The sequence below is a fragment of the Trachinotus anak genome, unplaced genomic scaffold (assembly GCF_046630095.1).
Source record: "Trachinotus anak isolate AG129_WGS33_773 ecotype Australia unplaced genomic scaffold, CSIRO_AGI_Tana_v1 ptg000025l, whole genome shotgun sequence".
In the NCBI taxonomy this organism is placed as follows: domain Eukaryota; kingdom Metazoa; phylum Chordata; class Actinopteri; order Carangiformes; family Carangidae; genus Trachinotus; species Trachinotus anak.
The window spans coordinates 9,607,525-9,623,470 of NW_027273876.1; the positions used below are offsets into that span (position 1 = coordinate 9,607,525).

At 38.2% G+C, this 15,946-nt stretch overlaps 2 protein-coding genes across 6 annotated transcripts in view; both read left to right on the forward strand.

Annotated features, from left to right (window-relative positions):
- The first annotated feature begins 538 nt into the window (after nucleotides 1-538).
- LOC139608754 (ras-related protein Rab-5C-like) lies at nucleotides 539-5,637 on the forward strand. Its single transcript, XM_071462801.1, has 6 exons — nucleotides 539-699; nucleotides 1,354-1,669; nucleotides 2,335-2,486; nucleotides 2,878-3,000; nucleotides 3,108-3,201; nucleotides 4,474-5,637. Exons 2-6 carry the CDS (start codon nucleotides 1,501-1,503, stop codon nucleotides 4,599-4,601), a joined length of 666 nt encoding a protein of 221 aa, XP_071318902.1. The 5' UTR covers nucleotides 539-699; nucleotides 1,354-1,500; the 3' UTR covers nucleotides 4,602-5,637.
- Nucleotides 5,638-9,136: 3,499 nt separating this feature from the next.
- LOC139608953 (zinc finger protein 385B-like) overlaps nucleotides 9,137-15,946 on the forward strand; it is a 74,047-nt gene continuing 67,237 nt past the window's right edge. The window contains exons 1-2 of one of the 5 annotated variants that reach the window (XM_071463118.1): nucleotides 9,137-9,305; nucleotides 14,384-14,539. In XM_071463118.1, the coding sequence (XP_071319219.1) occupies nucleotides 9,206-9,305; nucleotides 14,384-14,539 (256 nt within the window). In that variant the 5' untranslated portion in view covers nucleotides 9,137-9,205. Of the gene's footprint in view, nucleotides 9,306-13,881; nucleotides 14,023-14,044; nucleotides 14,197-14,383; nucleotides 14,540-15,946 lie in introns of those variants that run through there. The other 4 variants (XM_071463121.1, XM_071463120.1, XM_071463119.1 and 1 more) reach the window with 4 other exon arrangements.

The following is a 15,946-nucleotide window of genomic DNA, read 5'->3' on the forward strand; positions in this document are numbered from 1 at the left end:
TTGATAACATGCTGAAATAACTGTCAAAAAATAGAAATAAAAAAAGGAAAACCCATGGTGTGTCCCCTCTTTATAAACAGTTGATGTGTACTCCACTGTTATTGGTTCAATGGATATCGCTTTATCATGTATTGTAAATGCTGTGGTATGTGTTTCTGTAAAATTACTTCAGTTCATTATTGTTTTCCTTTTTTACTTATTTAACAAACATTAAAAAGTTTTACATCTGTATAAAGCTTACAGCAAAAATCAAAGCAGAAGGATGCAATCAAGAATAAATATCTATGGGAACACTAAACAAATAAAAATAGATCACATAGAAAAGAACAGAGGGGCGAGAGAGAAGTCATCAATCAGAAACGATGAGTTGGAGGAAGTGGTACATATAACGCAAGTATTGCATGTCTTTGTTCTGCAAGAAATATGCGGCTTTATGTTACAATATAGGCGCACACAGAAAAAAATATATAGTGAGGTGGCTTCTTCTGACGACATGCTTTCTGCTCATTTGATTGGTTGTGACACTGCGTCACATGACAGACGAAGTCAGGAAGTATTTTGGTTACACAAGGCGGAAGCGTATAATTTACTCAGCCTGAAATTGTTTTGGCAAAAAAAGGAGAAAACACCGTTAAAGAGGAACAACACTGATATAAGTCACAGTTAACAAGACGGGGTGGAGATTGTATTTCGTTGCTGGTAAGAACGTCAGCGTGTTATTTGTTTCCTTTTAATGTTTTTTTTTCCTTGTTAGACGTTGTTAGCATGGCTACTAGCTTTAGCGTCGATGCTAACGTACACTTGTTTTTGTTTTTGTCCGGTTACACGGTCAAAAGTTGAGATCGGCAGGTTGAAGCGGTTTTATAATCACTTTGTCTTGAGCCAGTTGTGGCCGTGTGTTAAAGTAAGATCACAAATCTAGATGTTGCTTTGAAGAGTGTCATGTTGACTCCAAAGGGATGACATTTTAAAGATGTGTGTTAAAACTTAAAAATATTAAATAAATATTTCAAAGTGTCTGGTCTCATAAACACCTTTGAGTACAGTCTGAGGTGTGCAAGGGGTTGCTTCAAACTCTTTTATCTTATTTTACCTTGGCTACATCTTAACATTATTATTATAACAGATGGCCAGTGGTTTTGTTAAGGATCTTTTAAATGTGTTAAAGTGAAGATATAAATCAGCTATTTATATAATCAATTGATCCTTGCATTTTTTCACATGAATGCCAAATGTTTTCTGTGTCATATTGATTATTTTAAGGTTTAGGACTGTTGGTCACAAAAAAAGGACATTGAAGACATTGCATTGGGCTCTGTAAAACTGTGAATACCCTCTGTCTGCCCAATCCAGTTCTTCCCACCAGAGGATTGATCGTTGACCTCGTTGACCATCAGTGCATGTGTGTCCAGAGTTGGCTCCTGTCCTTGCACTTTGATAGCTGGTAGTCTCAGCCCATCACAGGCCGTTTTCCATCCATAACAGTCTCTGTCCCTGTCAATGGCTGGGCGCGGTGGAGGAGCAATCAGGCCTAATGGTGCCACAGCAGCAAACAAAATCTGCCAGTTCAAACTGGTGCTGTTGGGGGAGTCGGCAGTGGGCAAGTCCAGCTTAGTGCTGCGGTTTGTCAAAGGCCAGTTCCATGAATTCCAGGAGAGTACCATCGGAGGTAGGAGATAGAAATGTGTTTCTCGACTTCTGAAAGAGTAAATGTTGTTTAAAACAGGCTTTGTGTGTCTCAGTAGGTAGATTGTGGTGTTGTGTATGATTCTGTACTAGTGTCAATACAATATCTAACTTTTCATACTAATACCAAAATGATGCTTTTATTGATTACTTGCTTTGAGAAATATAAAACATTAAATTCAGTCAAAACACAAGCACCTATACAAGAACTTATATAAATTTAAATTTAGGTCAAGAACGATTCAATTCATTCTTAAATGAATAAGATTACAGATTTTACCACACAGTCAATTCCAATTGATGCTTGACCAGTTTTGATATTTAGCCTAACAGACACATTTTGGTTGGTACCAAAAAATAGTTAGGATTTATGAATAGCCCCAGGCATTATGAAAAAGATGTAGGCAGTAACATGCTCAAATAAGTGGCATGTTTAATTTAATTTAATTTAATTTCAGAAGATGTAAGCAGCATGAATTGGCACTGATTTGTTTGTGCTGTTGTGAATGACATGGAGCTTGTGAAGTGATGCACAGTCTTCAATTGCTTACGTACTTGAGACATGACCAGAATCTTCCAGGAAGATTGAAAGGTGCATGGTCTTAATGTTTTATCATTCCATTTATCCTCTTTCTCTGCTCTCCTCAGCCGCCTTCCTCACTCAGACTGTCTGTCTGGACGACACCACTGTGAAGTTTGAGATCTGGGACACAGCGGGTCAAGAGCGCTACCACAGCCTGGCGCCAATGTACTACAGAGGAGCTCAGGCAGCCATTGTGGTCTACGACATTACCAACACAGTAAGTTTCAGCCACAGTGTAACAATGGGGAACAATAATTAACAATACTATGAACTCTGATGGGTTGTTGACCAAATAGCAGTTTTATAATGACTTAGCCTTTAATGTCTTTTCTCTCTTTCTTGTTGTTAAATTCATTGTTGTGAATTTCAGAATATTTTATGGAAGTGTGTTGGATATTTTTACTTAAAAGACACTTTCCAAATTTAATGTAATTGCTTCTAGTCTACAATTAGACCTGTGAGTTTTTTGAGGTCATATCTTCAGGTCAGGAGTTGGTCAATTAACACAGGTACAAGCTGAAAAGTGAAAAAGTTCTGCGAAATTCCAATAGTTGTCATGTGAATACACTAGGTGAGAGTAATATTGATAAAGTTTCTTGCTTAATTAGGATACCTTTGGACGAGCAAAAAACTGGGTGAAGGAGCTGCAGAGACAAGCCAGTCCCAACATAGTGATCGCTCTGGCGGGCAACAAGGCAGACATCGCAAACAAGAGAGCTGTAGAGCATCAGGTATAAAGATGCATAAATATGAGTCAATTTAACAGCAAAATTATTTCAGGCATTCAAAACCTTGTCCTGAATTGTATTAAACTGTACTATGTAAACTATGTTCTCAGGAGGCACAAGCATATGCTGATGACAACAGTCTACTTTTCATGGAGACCTCAGCCAAGACTGCCATGAATGTCAATGAAATTTTCATGGCTATTGGTAAGTGTATTATTCCGATGAGTCAAATGTTCCTCTAAACCACTCCCACATACTGATATTTTTGGCAGCAGTTTAATGTACCGCCCTCTTAGTTCTGCAGCCAAGTAAAATTATAAACAAATGAAAGTGATTACAGTGTTCCTTACTTGACTTGAATAAAAGAGGTATTGGTTAGATGGTTGGATTTCAGTTGCACTTCAAGAAAACAGCAGCATAACAATAGAAAAGCTGTTGAGTCCAGCAGGAAAAATACCTAATTAATGCAGTCAAATTAGCAAAACTTGCTCTAAAGTTCAAATTGTGCTCTTGAATTAATATAAAATAACAACGAATAATATGTCTTGTTACTGGCTTTTACTCACAGATATGGCTGGCATAGCTACTAGTCAATATTGACTGCACATGCAAGTGGATAATGTTAATGTTAATTCTTTAACTCTGATGCTGAATATTTGCTCCATCTCAATTCATCTTCAACACAATCCAGGTGAATATTGAGAACAATTCAAATTCAAAGATTAAAAAGAGCTGGTCTTGAGGAGGCGCAGAGACAGTCTGGACCTGAGGTATTAGCAAAACAGTACCTAGGGACCAGCGGGATTACCTATCCAATTAATTTGTTTGGAATATTTTCAGGTTTAAGGCAGTGCTGCTGTGGCAGCTACAGCAACAATAGAGGGTCAGGAAGGGATAGCTGTAGCTAATGAAGGGAGAGATGAGGGGCAGGACAGTGTCGGAGAGCCAGATAGGCCAGACGCAACAGGTGAGATTGACAGCAAAACACAGATAGAGATGTATGTATTGATCAGTTATTTAGAAATGAGTTTTTTTCTATGACACCTGTTGGGCTAGAAAATTTTTGTGCTCTTTTTTTAATTCAGTGACACACTTCAATGAATAGTGTAACTCTGTGGTCCCCAACCTTTTTACCTTAATGACCCTTTTAAAATGGAACCACTTGCGACCCCTCATTGTACACTGTATATAGTAGTTGTATACAGTGTACAGTAAGTTGTGAGCAGTTCCTTCAAAGAGTGGTTTTACCATTTGAGATTGCTGCATTTAAATATTTTTAGAAGCGCAAAGAGGTAAGATTGTCCATTACTTCAAAATTAACGAGGTTTAGAGGAAATTTGAATTTTGTGACGCAGGACCATGTATTTTCATTGCTCTTGTCCTCTTAACAATCTTGTTACCACTTGTGTTTATAGCTAGCTCCGATGCAACTTTGAACCTTTTAAATCTGTGATCCTGTGTCACTTTTCCCTGTAGCAAAGAAGCTACCGAAGAACGATGCTCAAGGTGGGGCTGGGCAAGGTGGACGGACCCGGACAGGAGTGGATCTACAAGAAGCTGCCCCACAGGGCCGCAGCGGCCAGTGCTGCGGAGGTGGCAACTAGCAAGTACAAAACAATGAACTTAGTGAGCGAGCCCTGAACATTGTTTTGAGGACAGCACGTAGCTAAAACTCAGAGAGGCAGGAGAGAGCAGAGCCACTCGCCACTCCTGCACTTAAACTGAGATTACAGATGAGATTATCTGGATCCTCTTTGATTAAAAGAACGTTTTTAAAAGAATCATAAGCTAGAGGGAATTACCAAGATCCCTCACTACTTCTTCTGTCTTTCCCCGGTGTATCTATCTACCTCCCTGTTCCCCTGTCTACAGTTGATTGAATTCTGTCTTAAATTATCATTTTAGGGGTGATATCGAGGTCGTTTGACATTCTCCCTAATTGTTTGAGTGTGTTTTTATGTTACGTACAGTGGGGTCCAAAAGTCTGAGACCACTTTCCATTTCAAGTGAATAGGAAAGTGGTCTCAGACTTTTGGACCTCACTGTATGTGTATGTGTATATTGTAGATACTTATATGCACATATACATGTATTGACAGTTGATTATTCTTCTACTCCTGTCAGTTACTTCTACACTCATCGTCATTATGAAAGATACAAATACCCAACTATTGATAATGCTGAAATTGTATAAGGCAGAGCAATTCATCTTTTTGTCTTATTGCAGTTGAGATCAGAGCATTATGTTCTTCTCTTTGGGGACCTGAACATAACACAGTTATAAAGAAAGCTCAAGCCTTTGCTTATTTAAGCAGGTCATGATTTAACAGGCTACACATCTGAAGATGTTTCTGATGCAGTTGTTTGCATTTATTGTGTATTCATACCTGTAACACCAGAGAGTTGTTAGCCTTTTTTAAATGAAACATGAGAATAACTTGTAAATCTAAAAAGTAATAAATGATATGCAAGGTTCATTTTGTTTTGAGTTGCTTTGCAATGTATAGTTTGGCATTGGTGAACATTTCCAGTTATTATTTGCATGTTTTCTTTTTGTCTGGTGGCAGTGAAGATTGTCTGCAGGTTGAGAGGATATTGTATTAATTGTATTAATAAAAGTCATTGTTTTGTTTTTTCTTAGCCCTGGAAATTACACATGAAAAAAACAGGGGCATCATTATGATGTCATTGTGCAATCAGTGTTTTTCTGAACCTGTTACAAGAGTCATGAATCAGGTCATGGTTAATACGTTAATTAGCTGCTAGCTGATGAATGATGATTTTCTTGTGGATGGTAAATTGTAATCAGAAATACCACTTTTGCTAGACTTAAAGATATATTTTATATTGATATATATATATATATATACATACATATATATATACACATACATATATACACTGTTGAATTTAAAGTTTTATCATCAAAAAAGTCTATTTAAACAGGTGTCACAAAAAGGGGGACAGGGTATCAGCTCATAATCAGGACTGTCTAATATTTGGGTCAGTATGAATTGTGTGCGTATAGCAATGAAAAGTATTTGTTGATAAGAAGATTATAGCAGTCCTATATTCGCTAGTTTCCCAATCAGAAGGCAGTATGTGTGTGATTACCCTACATATTGTTCCCACACTTGAATGGCCTCACATGATTCTGGCCTCTGTAGTCATACTACGCTAGTTTAATAACGTGTTAGTTTGCTAAATAATGCACTTTTTTCTGCATATTGTTTTTGTAGGTTAGCCGACTCAGAGATTTGTCAGGGTGTTTCCATGCTTTATCGTCAAAGCTAGTCTTCAGTATTCCTGTGCCACCCTGCATCTCTGTCTTTTGTTCTCTGATGTTGCAGTCACACAAAGGAGCCTTAACAGAGCCTGTGGCAAATTACACCAATTTTGTTGCTTTGCAAAATCTTTACTCTGGACTTAATACAGTCAGTTCTATCTGCAGTATAATTCATAAAGCTTTGTTAATTCTGGAGTCACTTTCTTAATTTTGTTCTCTAAATCTGATTTTTGGCCACATTTTCTTCAATGAAAGAATGGTTAAAAAATGATTAGGAGAATCATGAAAAAATCTGACAGTAAAAACAGGATCAGTAAACATTTCTAACCACTAGAGGGCAGCATCACATTTAACTCCAGACACAAAAAGAATTACATATTATTCTCATGAATGCATGTGAGGCAGTTCATTAACATGTAGCCATATCCACTAATAAAATTAATTAAAAAATGCAGAAAACAACTGACTTTAACCACAATTTACTGGATTAGAGACATTTAGTCAACAGGAGGTGTGCACATCTGTGTGCATGTGTGGAGGTGGATAGTATGTAGATTGACATGCAAAAATCCATTAGTGGCAAAATGAGAAAAAAAAGCTGTAATACAGAGGAGTTCCACAGTAGTGGTGTGCTTCATTTGTACTCACCTGATTATTCTACACCTCATTTTAGAGGGAGGTTTTTCTGGGTTAATGCAGCAGTTCACTTTATTGTGATGAACAGTGCCCTTTTAATAGAGGTGCCTGAAGCTTTTTGTGGTTTTAAGTAGATGAAGAAACTGTATAATATATTAGATGGCATACATGCAGGGGACAAGGTTTGTAAAGGTTTTGAAAATGTATTTGTAGCAGCAGTATGAACATTTGAAAATACACTATCAAATATTCATAAGAACGTATGTTCAGTTTATTAGGTCCTAACCAGCTGCAGTGTAGTGCCATTTGTTGGTTATTTAAAAGAAAAAAAACCCCATAATATCTCATTTAAAAATCATTATTTCAGAACACATTCATGGTCAATAAGGGTGGAGGGACAGAATCTGAAGCATTAGTAGATGAGTTTCGATTCAAATTCAGCACAATTTTTAAACAGCTCTCCAGAAAATCAGCAAAAGAAATTGTAAATGAGTGCATGTTTCCATCCATTCCTGTCATGGGAAAGTTAGGAGTTGGTTGCATTGAGTTTAACAGTATTGCAGAAGAAGAGGGTGTAACCAGTGACAGAATCAAAAGAGTGCCAGTTAAACCTCAAACCTTGTGGAAAATGTGATGGAAATATGGCAATTATGTTTTTTTTCATGTATTAATTCGAGGAAGGTTAAATTCTTCTAATGGGACCAGACATATATGATGCATCTGATTTGAAACTGCACATTAAATCAGGTGCACTTTATGTAATTTTTGATAACACATTGTTTATTCTTCCATATAAAATAAGGAGGACTGGTAAGCAATGAAATGCACCCTTTCTGTATCCGACACACAAAGATGTTTTGCTGATACAACCTTTTTTGGTGTGGTATTACCAACTAATATTTGCTAATCTTAATGAAATAACTGACATCACTGAGTTAGTCAACTGACGTGATGACTCTTCTTCACCTGTGCCACTGTTACACTGTATTTCAGTATTTACCGTTATCTTGAAAGTCTCACTTAATTCGTTCTTTCACTGAATAACAAGTGATAACAAGTTCAGTGTTCAAGTGTATCACTCTGAATGTGAATGTGAAATTTCTACATACATGCCCAACTAGCAAATCCAACCAAGAAATAAAGTATGAAATTTCCTTTCAGTTTTTAACGTGGCATTTTATTTACAGAAAGTAGTAATGAAGGAATATGTTTGCTAAAGCTTTCTTTGTGTCACACCCACAGTTACAGCAAATGGCTCAAAGCCCCATTCTCTTGATCTTTACCCTCCGTGTAAACAAGTAAAAAAAAAAAAAACACTACAACTATGTAAATATTTTTGCATAGGAAATGGTGTAAACTGACTTTGACGCTGTCAGAACTGCTATTATGGTTTTGCTGCCTCGAACCTCACATTAAATCCGCTTTTAAAGCCATTTCGACACACACACACACACACACACACACACACACACACACAGGCACACAGTCGCCTCAGAGACAGGCAGCATCTCTGCCAAAAGCAGAAGGACGCTCTGTTCACAGTAAATGATTTCTCATTTGTTGAGCTGTCAGTCAAGATATGTTCTGTTAAAAAAGAAACTAATTTCATACTTGGCCTCTGTGAATCATAATAGCGTGAGAGCTGGACTGAGATGGACTGTCTTTAGAGCAGGAGATTTGCAGAGTAAAGGAAATGCGCCCTGAAAAAAAGTGCAGTCACAAAGCTTTCACACATTCATGTTTTGTTTCTAGTGATAGTTATTGCGTTTTGTTTCGTACAACAAATGAAACAGGTAATGTGTCCAAAACCTGAAAAAAGTGTGGTTGTCATAACAACAAGGATTTTCGGATTAGCTTCAGTACTATAAAATTCTGTTTGCTTGAGGAACCACTGGCCCAATTTAATAGCATAAGCCCAGTTCAAAAACACAGAAAACAGTCAAATATTTTCAAAGGCCTGCTCTGATGGATTCCTTCTATCTTCCTGGACAGAAAGAAATGTCATTAAATACCAAGGGCGCAGGGACACGGTATCTGGATTGCATTCTGTGGAACAGTTTGAGATTTCTGCTGATAGCGATAGCATGTGTGATGTGGTACAATAATTGTCTCTTATCTAAAATGAAACATCTAACTGTGCTGCCACAGGATGGGATGCTAGTGAGGAAGGGGCCAGACTAAAGCACAATGAACAGTTGTTAAAAGGATAGTTGTTTTTTTTATATATATATATTTTGCATTGTGTTGCATTAAATTTGTTCGTGCTTGGTTTGCTGAACCCCGTCAATGATGCATTTTCATACACTGATTACTTCAAGTCAGTGTGTTTTCTTCAGCTGCATACTGAAGACAGGGCATGATCACACAGTTCCTGATACAGAAGTAAGTAAGTAACCAAGAGTTCGACAATATGCTTGTTTATTTTCTGGCTGAGAAGAGTTAGTTGAGAAGACTGACACCATTTTTATACCTTTATGGTAAATATGAAGCTACAGGGAGCAGCTTTTTAACTTAGCATAAAGGCTGGAAACAGGAGGAAACGGCTAGCCCGGTAACAAAAGTAGCAAGATCCACCTTCCAGCTCACTAACTTACATTTGATATCTTGTATGTTCATTGAAGAGTAAAAAAAGCTATAATGCAGCTAATATTTCTTGGCTGGGAGAAATTACTTTCTGTAGTCTCTTGCCTGACAGCTTCACCCTGCCAAGAAACAGTCCTCACATAACCCACATAAAACATTCAGTCATAGTATTTACACTCTGGTTTTTGGTATGGCTTAAACAAGTGAACTAAAACATGTTAATCTGTGAGGTTTTGTGGTGCTAGTAGGTGCATTTAATTTGGACTGAGCCAGGCTAACGGTTTCCCCCTATTTACAGTCTCCATGTATATAAATATGAAGAAGCTAACTAGCTAAGCTAACTGGCTACCAAATGAAGTTTCATATTTATATTCATATTTACAAGTATTTTCCAAGATGACTACAAGACTATTAGACTAAGTGGAAATTATTTTCTTTTTACCAAGTATTAAAAAGCATCCAGTCCTACATTGCCATGTTAGTATTGTATTTTGGGTGGATGTATCAAAAAATATACATCCATAGAACAGCTCAGCTGATGAGGGGGAGATTTCTGCTAATCCTCCCAGCATCAAAAGGACAAAGACAGAAGATGTTTGTAGTATTTCAAATTTGATTTAGATGCTTATCCCTGGCTCACACTGCAAGATTTTCCTTGTTTTTATTTTGCCATTGAAGTCTATTTATCCATCCATCCATCCATTATCTATACGCTTATCCGCACCGGGGCACGGGGGTGCTGGAGCGAATCCCAGCTGACATTGGGTGAGGGCAGGGTACACCCTGGACAGGTCATCAGTCTATCACAGGGCTGACATATAGAGATAAACAGCTATTCATGCTCGCATTCACACCTGTGGGCAATTTAGAGTCACTAATTAACCTAACATGCATGTCTTTGGACTGCGGGAGGAAGCCAGAGTACCCGGAGGGAACCCATGCAGACATGGGGAGAACATGCAAACTTCACACAGAAAGGCCCCAGGCCTGGGATTCGAGTCCTTTGCTGCGAGGCAACAGCTCTAACCACCTCCACTACCATGCCACCCTGAAGTCTATTTATGATGATTTTTTTTTTTTTTTTTTAACTTTAAAGAGCAATACATGCTCATGTCCCGCGTAAATTGGATGTAGTATCACCCTTTGTAACAAACATCTTTGCTAGATGTGTAGACTAAAGGTGCTTAAAGGTCTTGGGTTAGGCTACTTGATACTTTTTTGCCACCTATTTACTAAAATTAAAGATCATACTTAGGCACTTTTTCAAAACATTACATCCATAATACATGTCACACATTTTGAATTTTAACAATATAACTCATTTTGCCATTCTTTCTGAAAAATGCATGTTTACTTGTTAACTTTTGGTGTATTGGAAAGTGTGTTTTTCCTCATAATCTCTCCTGGGATCATGCATGTCAAATTTCAGAAACAAATTTCTCTTAAATTGCCTTGTTGTTATTTTCCATTGACTTAAGTAATGAAACTGAAAAACAAACCACAAATACTTTATATGAAAAAGCAAATAAAAAACAAGTCAACAGCCCAAGCTAGATGTATCTTTATACCACAAAGTAAAATCAGTAGTTGAGGATCTTAAATTAAGTAAACGTGAGTTTTATGAAAAAACATTGCCAGGTTTTTTTAAAAAGCTGCGCAGCTTAAAGTAAACCTTACTATTTTTTTTACCTTACTATTTTGAGCATTAATACTCTCTTTATTCCAAATCATTGTATTTTTTCAGATATTTGATAAAAATTGCCATTGATTTCTTTTAAGCCATGATGGATTCTTTCATATGATCACTTGTAGAGATTTCATCAAAAGTCAGATCAGAAGAATATTTATTTTTTAAATTGAAACTATCCAGAAATGTCCTTTTTTATTTCCCGACAATGTAACATAGAGCAGAAAGGGTCAGTTTGAAAGCATAAGAGTTGATAATAGATGTAATTTGTTGTTTTACCTGTCACATCTTGTGTGTCAAGCAAGCCAAGAACAAGAAATCACTCACGTTATCTGAGAAATATTAGTCAAAATGCTGTAGTGGACTAATAATTAGACCCGCTGTATGTCAACATGAGTCAAAAGTTGAATATTGTAATCAAACTTAAATATATTTTTATATACACTTTTCCAGGCTGTGGACCGCCGTCATTATCTGGCTTCAGCTTTCACAGTGGTGCTATTCTTCACTTCTATATTCTTGCTCTGTCTTTTTAAATGAGCCACTTGTATCCTTCGGGTGCCATCTCAATCAAATGCTTAAGTCAAAAGACAGAGGGACTACAGTTAAAAGAAGAAATGTTGCCATAGTAACCACGTTAAACTGAAACGTGCGGCTCTAAGGGAGCAGCCTCGTTCTTGATAATTCTAGGACCAGAGGAATAAAAATGGCCTTTAATGAAAGCACTCAAGATGATGATGGAGCCGAGCTGTGGTATTAACTTTGATGCTGCTGATTGGACTCGAGCCTGGATGGAAATGGAGCAACCAAATATACTGTACCCTATAAATCCTCATCCAACCTTAGCAACAGGGGGTTGATTCTACTATTGTGGGCGTGTCCACAATAGTTTGAGCTAGCTTTGTGTGCGTGCATATGTGTGTAGCTGTTTAGCTGTGTGTTGTTTCCTTTTGCATTCACACATACGCGCGGAAACATCAAGAGCATTTGATGAGCTGTGATATCTTACACCCTTGTCTCTGCTTTGAATGTGCATACTTGCACATGTGCACCTTTATTTTTAGGGTGGGTGCCTTGTGGCAGGGTCAAGCAGGGTGCCAAAGGACTTCTACGCGAAGGACATAGCTCAAACTCCAAGTATGTTTCCACCAAGCATCCATCACTGTCTGGCTGACAGCTGAGCCAAAACACACACCACCAGGTTGGCCACAGCACACACAGGCATGTGCCCATGTCACTGTACTCCCAAATTCATCTGCAGGCATCTGCTTTTGAACGTGGCTCAACAATGTTAATGAGGGGTCTAAAGGGGGTGGGATTGGAGAATGATGGCTGGTGATAGGCCCCATAGCAAACAAACAATGCCTAAAGGTGGAGAGGACTCGACATGTCAAAGTGATACAACATTTTCCTTTGACCCCTCGACTAGTTCATCTTACTCTAAGTGGCTGTAACGTGGAAGTAGGTTTTTAATAGAGGTGCTTAAATATACATTAGCATTGTTTCAAGGCTGTAAAGATGCCATTAGGTGTTTTACAAAGACTTTCACAATGAACAAAATAATAGAAAAGCTGTCGTTTCCTTACACTGTAGGCTCTAGTCTACAGCCTCCTTGCCTCTGAAGGGCCTTCTAAAAACTAGAAATTTGCCTTATTCATGTCATCACGGTTGTCTCAGCTTTGCCTTGGAGTTTACACATTTATAACACAAAGCCCGGATTACAAAGGCATGGAGTTTGAAAGATGTGGGCTTCAATCAGGAAGGGAAATCCAGAGGATGCTGTGCTTTAACTGTAATTGGGACAAAAATGTAAGATGTCTCTTACTATTTTTTTTCACTTTTTACCATTGCCACCACCTTCCATCTCTGTAGAAGTAAAATACTAAATTGAGAACCTGTCTGAGATAAGTCACCCAGTAAATAAAAAGAAACCACAGTAGAAAAACACCTAATAGAAGTTGTCAAGTAATTTGTTCAACATCAGAGCAATGAGAAGTTATTTTCCCATTCATTACACGTTGTCATAAATTTAAGGAATCTCAATGAAAAATATTTGTTTATGTTGAATGTCAATGTTAAAAATAAACGGCGGTGGACATATCACTATGAATTTTTTTTCAAACAATTGATATTGATATTGGTATCGCCCTTAAGGTAATTAATTTTAAGACCCCCTATTTAGTATTTATAAGTAGTATATAAACATTACAACTGTATAATGCAGATGTATGCAGCTATAAGGACATTTTTATCTCTGCCAAGGATGTTGTGTTTTCACCTGTGTTCATTTGCTTGTATTTTTTCAGCAGGATGTTGCAAAAAGTACTGAACCTATTTGAACCATGGGGCATGGGACTGGGAAGAGCCCATAAAATTTTAGTGCCAACCTGGAGAAGGGAGCAGGTCCAGGAAATTTTTATCACGTTCCTCAACATTGCAGGGTAGGGCACACTTTAGTAGGACCGTTTGGCCTTGGCAGAGGTATGAGCTCTACTGAGTGCCAGACTAGTTAATGTAAAGTATAGGGCTAAGTTCAATATTGTCACTCATTATCTGTTCATACACTAATGTGTGGCTACAGGGAGAGGTATAGCTGGTGATAAATATTTTAAATAACACTTATATTTGCTCACCACTTCATGTCTTGCTTTGAACAATAAAGATCTATCTTCCGAAACTAGACCCTGACACAGAGCACCTCCTTAAGAGAAGGCCAGATAATTAGCTAATCTGTGGGACAACATCTGCGATATTTTTACTTTACTGCTGTGATACACGTCTGTAACTTGTGCAATAACCAAAACCAGTGAAGACGAATGAACCGGTTTCTTTGGTGGGGCCTGGGTAGCTGACCAACCTTTTCCTTGTTGGAGGTTTCTTTCTTCTAATTTCACACTTCTTTGGAATATGGGAAATAGAAACGGACCTGCTGCATCAGCCTCTTCATTTCTATTCGCATCACTGCTGTGATTTAAACTGCAGCCATACGGACGTGCGGCTTAAAAAAGTTAGTGATGGACTTCTTCTTCTTCTTCTTCTTCTCCTTCTTCTTCTCCTTCTTCTTCTTCTTTTACTTCTTTCGTGTTGTGCAGCCTCAGCTCTGTTTTCTAGCACCGGTACATTTACATTGAGTCTCTCTCTCTCTCTCTCTCTCTCTCTCTCTCTCTCTCTCTCTCGCTCTCTCTGTCGCGCAGGCGGCGGTGGCACAGCGCGCGCACATTTACCCGTGCGACTTATCCGCTCGCGGGGACCGGAAAAACCACCGCCCGCAGCTGAGCTCGCGCTTGTTAATCAGTGGCAGCTGGAGATGAACGGAAACACCGGAGCAGCCGTGAAACCGTCTTTTACAGGTGAGGAAAACGTTTTGGGTTTTTTGTTTTTTTTATTTATTTCTACGCGTCGAAGCGGTTTGTGTGTAATTTCAGACACAGGTGGGCTCCGCTTGTCTGTCGATTATTTGTGTCTCCTCTTTCATTAAGGTATAAATGCAGTTGTTTTTGGTTTAAGCTGTGATGTTTTATTTGGACACCGACAGGAAGTGTCTCTTGTTCCCGTAAGGACGAGTACTTTTCTAATATTAACCTGTATTCACCTACTTGTGATAAAGCTGTAGCTACTTTTTAAAAAAAAAAAAAAAAAAAAAGATGAGCAGGTACCATGTGCTTACGCGTGGTTTTATTTCTTAAAAGTACTTTCGTGCCAGGATGCAAATATTTTCCACCTGTTAGTTTTTAATCCCTTAACAAATATCCCCGAATTTGTGCACAAACCTTAAAATAATGTACCCAAAATAAAAAGGTTACCGCCTTCAATCCTTTTGATCATAGTCATGACCCTGATTTCCTTTTAAAGCTAAATTAAATTTTACAACCGAAAATTCAGAATGAGTAGCCCACTGTATCAAAATTATAGCACAAACATTGTGGCAATGTGAGATTTTTTGCCTTTAAAAAAAGGGAATATAAGGCCCGTTTGCATGGAAAACACTTTGGAGCCATAGCCACAAGTCTGACTCAATTCTATGTCAACAGCTGTTGCAGTGATATGGGGATCCTAAAATGCTTTGCACCGAGACTTATAGCTTTCAAACAATGTATGGTTTGTCAAGGTTGTGTGAATATTGAGTCCACTACAGACCAAAACACACCTATAGTGCTACCAAGTCCAAGGTGTATTTTAAAAGGTGAAGTTCTGAGGAAGTAATTCCTGACAGCTGTCGTCCTGTTAATGGAGGTGAAAGGTATGAAGTTGGCTAACTGGGTAAATGAAAGGAGTAATTTTTTAAACCCTGGATCTGTTAGCTCTGCCCACAAGAGTCCCAGTCAGGGTGTTACTGCCTGTTTGTGTTCCTATGCATATTCTTACACTGTAGCCCTGAATGTGTATTTTTGTGCATGTCTGTTATTGACCTGAAGTTATTTTCTGTATGACTGTACAAATGTAGGCTACATATGATACGATGATATGATATTTGACTGAGTTCATGTTTGTGCCTGTACTATACATGTGTCTGTCTCGCACTGTCATTATTGTCAGTGTTACCATGGTGTACTCAGCCCCTACTCAATTCAGGCAGAGTAGATCCACTTAAACACTCAGAACTGGCCACATCATCATCTTCTGCATTCTCTTTAAATGACCTTGCTCTCCTCTGTCCCCCTCTGCGTCAGCTTCAAACCTAAATGGCTCCAAATGCCGCCTGCTTGCCTGCCAAACACCGCCGCACCGCTGAAGAGATGTTCTTTCCAACTGCATGC

Coding starts and splice junctions, on each gene's coding strand:
- LOC139608754 (XM_071462801.1), top strand. CDS start 1,501: ATGGCTGGGCGCGGTGGAGGAGCAATCAGGCCTAATGGTGCCACAGCA. Junction 3,001..3,107: donor AGAGAGCTGTAGAGCATCAG/GTATAAAGATGC, acceptor CTATGTTCTCAG/GAGGCACAAGCATATGCTGA. Junction 3,202..4,473: donor TGAAATTTTCATGGCTATTG/GTAAGTGTATTA, acceptor TTTTCCCTGTAG/CAAAGAAGCTACCGAAGAAC.